At 47.0% G+C, this 6,529-nt stretch overlaps 1 protein-coding gene across 2 annotated transcripts in view; it reads right to left on the bottom strand.

Annotated features, from left to right (window-relative positions):
• Nucleotides 1-4,211: 4,211 nt before the first annotated feature.
• Nucleotides 4,212-6,529, bottom strand: part of CELSR3 (cadherin EGF LAG seven-pass G-type receptor 3) — an 87,449-nt gene continuing 85,131 nt past the window's right edge. For both annotated transcript variants that reach the window (XM_053377933.1, XM_053377934.1), the window contains 2 exons: nt 5,030-6,152; nt 4,212-4,543 (listed from right to left, as the gene is read on the bottom strand). In XM_053377933.1, the coding sequence (XP_053233908.1) occupies nt 4,516-4,543; nt 5,030-6,152 (1,151 nt within the window). In that variant the 3' untranslated portion in view covers nt 4,212-4,515. The remainder of the gene's footprint in view (nt 4,544-5,029; nt 6,153-6,529) is intronic.

Genomic DNA, 6,529 nt, shown 5'->3' with positions numbered 1-6,529 from the left:
ACTGAAAAACCCCCAGTGTAAACAAGCTCTTTAATGGAGCCCAACAGGTCACATTCAGGGATGATGAGTACACAAAGGACTTTTGCATTCAGCACGTCTGGAATGATCTGCACTTTTACATGAGAAAGAAGTTGCATTTCATTTCTTTTACATATTTGCACAAAAGCATGCCTGGGTCTTTGCTTGCTTCTCAGCCTCGTTTCTTCCTAGCTTGATTCTTATAAACAAGTAAGTTCTGCTTAATTTTTTTTTTCTGGGCCCAATCCCCCATCTTCTGCCTTTGCAAGGGTCAGTGATAACTGTGCCCTCTGCTTGGCAGCAGAGGTAGATTGCCACCTGCCTCTTGGCTTGGCACATAATGGTTTCCTCCATTTCTACATGGGAGGATAAAGGCAGCTCTGAGCAAAAGCTGGAGCAATCCCAGCTTTGCTCAGGCAACAAGTGGGAAAGGTCAGAAGGCTAACGGGAGCCCTTTCCCTCCCAGGGTAACAGACTGTGGAATGTATTTGAGAATCATTAAAAAAGAAAAACCCCATTTCTTTTTCTTAGTCACAATTAGACCAATCAAAAGGCGTCTGGCCTGAGTGAGTGGAAGGGGCGGCCACAAGCCAGCTGCCACCCACCTTGGACCATCACAGGAAAAAAGTCCCCCAGTGTAAACATTAAGTCAGTTTTGTTTAACATTAAGCTGTAGCATTCTGTGGTAATAAGGCAGTAAACGGAGCATTGTCGCCGCTGAAAGTGAGTTAAGAGACATCAACATGAAAGGGAAGCCTGAGATTGGAAGTAGATCTTATATAGCACCAAAAGACCAGTTGCTTCTCTTATAAGCACAATCCTCTCGGCCACCAGAGCTAGAAATTTAAACATTCAGACAGATATGTGGTACACTCCTCTGTGTGTGTGTGTGCGCGTGTGTGTGTAGGGTGTTATTTGGACGCAACCTTCTCAAATTATCCCTGTAATTGGAAGAAAATGAATTTAACATATCTGGGAGGAGGCTGTCTTCTCCCTAACTTGGAGATTTTAATGGACGGTTCTGCTTTCAAACAGGCAATTCTTGGTGATGGTTCTGAGAGAACGCATTGCCACGAAGGGACTGTATCACTTGCCCTTATGAACATTCAGGTCCTACTCTCTGATCTGGGCGAGGGCAAAGGTTTTATTGTTTGTTCTGCAACATTTCCTCAGTGTCACCACATTATTGCTGTCTGGAAAGGCACTCTTCCGCTCTGGCGCAATAAAAGTGGGGCACTTCTCCACCTCAGCCCATTTGTGGAGTGAAAATTCACAGGATTTCAGCAGGAAGCTTATGGGACACACACCAACTTGTTTGTCTACCCTGAAACTTTTGCAGGAGCAAAAGCACTGGCAGGGATTGTGTATAACTGCCCTGACACCATCATGAGCGCAAATCATCATGAATGCACAATGAAAAGGTAATCTGGAGAGACGAACAGTCCTAAGCGGAGTTAAACACCACTAGTGGCACCCCACTATTGCTTTTAAAAAAGTGTGGTTAAAAACAGTTGTGCACCGAGGCCCCAAAATTAACTGGGTGCCCTTGAGAGTTGACTAGACTGCCACACTCCTGGGACAAAGAAGAAATGAGTATATGGGCACCCAAAGGAAGAGTGGAAGTAAGTGTGAAAAGCAAATTAGAATTACAGGTTGTTGCTTTATGTGTGTTTGTGTGCATTTTGCATTTCTATTTCAATTTAAATAAGCACAAGTGCAGTGATGAGGGCCCTTTCTTCTAATGCCTGGATAGAAAGGATGGCTTTTGACAGCAAAGCAGCTTTTCTGAATCTTTTAAGGCCATTGAGAGCTATAATTTGTTAAAAACAAAAGCACCTGGAAATGCATTTGGTTTAGAGCTGGAGAGGTGTGTGTGTGTGTGTGTGTGTGTGTGTGTCCATGTACAACTACATACAATGATGTAAATGTTTACTTCATTTCAAGACAAGAGAGAAATGCTTACAGTCCAGGGAGTAAGAAATCATGTACTGTACTGTGAAAAAATGAGCAAGTCAAAGCTATTGACTAATTCTGGAATAAGTGAGGCGAAAGTGTACAGTTAAAATGCTTTGGTACTACTGTAATGAGACTTAGGGCTACAGTCCTTATGCATACTTACTCACTAGAGAGTAAACTCCATAAAAATAGTGGGACATTTCCATGCAAACAATAGGATTGCACCATAACATGTATAGGATTGCGCCATAACATATATAGGATTGCACCATAAATCACAACTAGATTTCACTAGTTTCTACCTAGAGAACATATTTGTGTTGTTTTGTATATATGCACACCAGGACATAAACTGCTAAATGAAAACGATGAATGAAAGATTTCCTCTCTTGTTTAATTCGGTTGTGGTCTATAGCTCATATTCGTAGGTTTTCTAGATCCGTATCAGTATCCAAACTGCAGAATTACAGAGAGAACTCCTGGAAGATTAGCACTTGCTTATGAATGCCAGGAGTCAGTGGCAGACCTGAGCAGCAGCATGAAAGGTATGGACAGATGGTGGAAGCAAGTCAGGTGCCACTTCTGCGTAAGCTTGGGGTGCCACTCTGGTACCCTTCTCCAACCTGGTGCCCTCCAGATGTTTTGGGCTCCCGTTGTCCCTGACCTTTGGCGACCATGGCACTGATACTGATGGGAATTGGGGAAGGCTGGCACTATGGGATAAGCCTCAGATTGACATAGATACTTCCTGAGTAATCAATAACCTCACCACATGTGGATTACATCAGTGGTATAGCATACCACAAATATGAAATGATGTTATTCCACGGGTGGGGAAACTATTGAAGGACCCTTTAAAAACAAGGTTTTGAAAATAATGCAGAAGAGCATCCTGTCAGTTTAGGCCAATCACTGCCAAGATGAATGAGATCAGCCTCACATTAATGGAATGTCTGGAATCCTCAGAATGCTTTCTTCTTCATTTGATGAGAGGGAACATGCAGAGGTTGGGTGGAAGGAAATAAGTTTTCCACAAAGGATTTCTTTTGAAACCTCAGGGCGGGGGTCCCATTCAAAATGGGATGCTTTGGAGAATTCTCTAACCTCTCTTTCAGCTTTTAGTGAAGGTTGCCCATTTACCGCCCCCACACACCCCAGACAGGACTTCTGAACTTTTGTTTTTTAAACATATCATTCTGAATTTTTCAATGCTGTGTGTGTGATGCCAAAAAAATTCAGCAGGTGGCTGTAGTCAGGGGTAGATCCTGACCTGCTAAATTCCTGCTGCTGTTAAATTTAAGAGCCCCACGGGGAAAAAACCAAGCCACCCTGTTTTCGAAGTTGTGTCCTAAACACTGTATACCATGACATTCACACTCAGGGCCCAAGGAATAGGAAATTGGTAGGAGAAGGTAGGCTGACACTGAAGCACCGTGGTTAATGCCCTTGTCATGAAGGAAGAAAATGAATGAGAAAGAGGAAGAGAAACGCAAGTTTCTCATGTGCGCCACAGCTGGATCAAGGCTAAGTTTAGGAAGAGGCACCTTAGAGGGCTCAGATTCTTCCATCTCTTCACTGTCAGCCCAGCCTCACAGGACGGATGGTTCCCAATACCCACTCTGGCTGCAAAAATGTCTGAGAAGAGGACGGAGACCGTGTATGGAAGAGCATATAAAATATATGCGAGGCCTCTAAATTGAAGCAGTAAAGCTGTGCCCACATGGGGAAGCATTCACAAGAGCTCCACGAAAGCTCCTGGCTAAGGGAATGTGGGAATTTTGGCGCATTCAAGGGTCCAATCACAGGACTGACGGCTTGGGCCAGTGGTGGGTGTGTTTGGGCCTGCCCCTTCCCCAGCAAGATGGCCGCCACTTAGTGCTGCCAACGTGAGGATGTCAGGCAGGGGCCTGCCTAAAGGGCAGTCTGAAGAGGGCCTTCAAATGATCTGTCGCTCCATTTTTCCTACCCTGCAAGGCCCTCTGAGGAGCCCTCACTTGGAGAAGAAGCCTGCATAGCATCATGCCACAGTTCGGACGTTATCACTGCCAAAGACAAATGAGATCAGCATCACGGCAACGAAAACAGCAGGACCGTAAAAATAACCATAGAAATTTCTCTTCTCTCTGATTACAAAGTTACAAAAATGTATAAAAAACCCCTTCCCGGACCCTCCCACCCTTTCACGGTTGCACAGAGTATAGAAATGTATGAGAAAGGAAGATTTCAATTGGTCTGGGTTGTTGTTGTTTTTGTTTATATGATTTGCTCGTGGTGTGTTAACTTCCCCACCTCATTCCCTCGGAGCAGGGAGAGTGGCCAGTGTGGCACAGAGGTACCCCCCCTTCAAAGACACCTTTCTTCCACAGCCAGGTCTTGCCTGACTCTCGGCCCACGAGTTCTCCACGTGGTTGATCTGGGCCCCCAGTCAGCCTCAGTCCTTCCGTGGTAGGTGCCCTGAGGGATTCCCAATCCTCTGCTGGAAGTGCCTGGCCCCAGCAACCATTCCTGCTTCTTCCTTTGTTCTCACAGCAGCTGGACCCCTCAGGAATGACCTTCACTTCTTGTTATTCTTTGCAGGGGGATGGGAAGAAAGGGAAGATATAATTAAGATGGACATTCCTTTCTTAAGACGCCTAAAAACAGAACATCTCTGTTCAGAACGAACTGCGTATATGAGTTTAAGGAAATGTGCCCCCCTCCCCAGATTATGCCAGCAATTCTGCACAATTTTGCAACTCCCTGACTGCTTCCCAGTTTTCAGCCAAAATTTCTCCAGTGAGAATTTTCAGCTCAGTCCTGCAACTGATGGGGCTTTTAGACCACACTGAGTGGTGGTGAATCCCAAGCACCTAGTTCAGGGCAAGAAAATCACAACCCTTCCTGACATGCGAATACCTTCTCCACCCCTGAATCAAGATTTTCTCTCGTTCAGCTGTTTTCTCTTCAACAAAGAGATCCACATTTCTAACTACACCCACCTTACTTGATAGGTCACAGGCAACATGAATTGGACCAAGGAGGGGGAAAATGCCCCCTCAGAAAGGAAGCCACTTACTCTGAGTCTGGCGAGAGCTCGGAAATACTGTGGGATGTTGCAGAGCGAGGTGGTGAAGGGCATGGCATGGAGGGTGTCGAGGAAGTCTGGGCCACGGAAGGCGTGGGTGTGGTCTGTGGGCCTGAGGGCGTGCTGGAGGATTGCACAGAGGACAGGACAGAGGAGTTAAAAGATGCTAGGATGGAAGAAAGGATATCTAATTGCTCTGTGGAGGGGTGACGGCTGGGGATGGCTTCTAGATTTTCTCTAGAAGGGAGCCTCCTGGAGAGGAGTTCAAGGTTTTCCCTGGAAGGCTGCTGCCTGGAAAGAGGCTCCAGGTTTTCCCGAGAAGCCTGCCTGCCAGGCACTATGTCCAGATGCTCTCTGGAATTAGATCTTCTGGATAAAAAGTCCAGCTGCTCTCTCGACGTCTGCCTAGCGGTTGCCAGCTGCTCCCTCAGAGGCTGCTTCCTGGAAAGCAGATCCAGCTGTTCTCGAGAAGGGTCTCGACTTGGCAGTGTGTCCGTCCGATCTCTCGAGGCTTGCCTGTTCGGCATAGTGTTTAGCCATTCCCTAGAGAACTCCCTGACTGCTCCCCCAAAGTCTAGCGGTTCTCTTGACCCAAATCTACAGGGCAAAGTATCTAGATGGTCTCTAGATCCCTGCCTCCTGGGTAGGGTGTTCCCGTGATCTCTTTGATCGTGTCCAGAAGCTGCTTCTGCTACATTTTCTTGAGACCCATGCCTGCTGGGTATGCTTGCAAGGTGCTCTCTGGACCCGTGGCGGCTGAGGATGGTGTCTAGGTGCTCCCTTGACCCAGGCCTGTTCAGGATGGTGTCCAAACGCTCTTGAGAGCCGTGCCTGCTGGCAGCCGCTTCGAGGCACTCGCCGGAGGTGTTGCGGCTCAGCTGCTCTCTGGACATCTGCCTCCTCATCAGCATGTCCAGCTGCTCCCGGGAAGAGTAGCGGCTCGCGGGCTGAGAGAGGCTGCCTGCCCCTGAATAGATCCTGCCGTAAGAAGCGGCGGGGACGGCCCGGTGGCCCAAGGTGGAGGTTTTGTACCAGGAAAGGTCATTGGCCATCCTGCCCACGGAGGGCAGGCCTTGCAAAGTCGGAGGGTACTGGAGCCGATTCTTCAGGATACCTACACAATGTAAGCAAGGCAGAAGGTGAGAAGGATGAGACTCTCTCCCAGGGCTCTCTCTGAGAGCTTCCCATTGGCAATGCCCATCCTGTCTATAGTCATCTTACTCTATCCTGTTTCCTAACAGCAGGTCACTTTTGTATTTCTATTGATAGGAGAAAGCTTCCTTATCCTGCATTTACTCTTCTCTGACAATATCCCTCCTCCGGTGTCTCTCTTTATGGCCTCTTCCTGCTGTTTCTGCTTACTTGAAGAATCACTTTATCCTTTGTATGTCCACTCAACTGCTTCAGTCTGTGGAATTAACATTTAACAAGTGATACACAATGTTTTAAGGATTCTATCCTTCATTATGGCAGAACCTACACTCTGGAAAT

This window comes from Podarcis raffonei, chromosome 2 (genome assembly GCF_027172205.1).
Source record: "Podarcis raffonei isolate rPodRaf1 chromosome 2, rPodRaf1.pri, whole genome shotgun sequence".
NCBI classification, from domain to species: Eukaryota; Metazoa; Chordata; class Lepidosauria; order Squamata; family Lacertidae; genus Podarcis; species Podarcis raffonei.
This window is presented reverse-complemented; position numbering and strand designations above follow the sequence as displayed.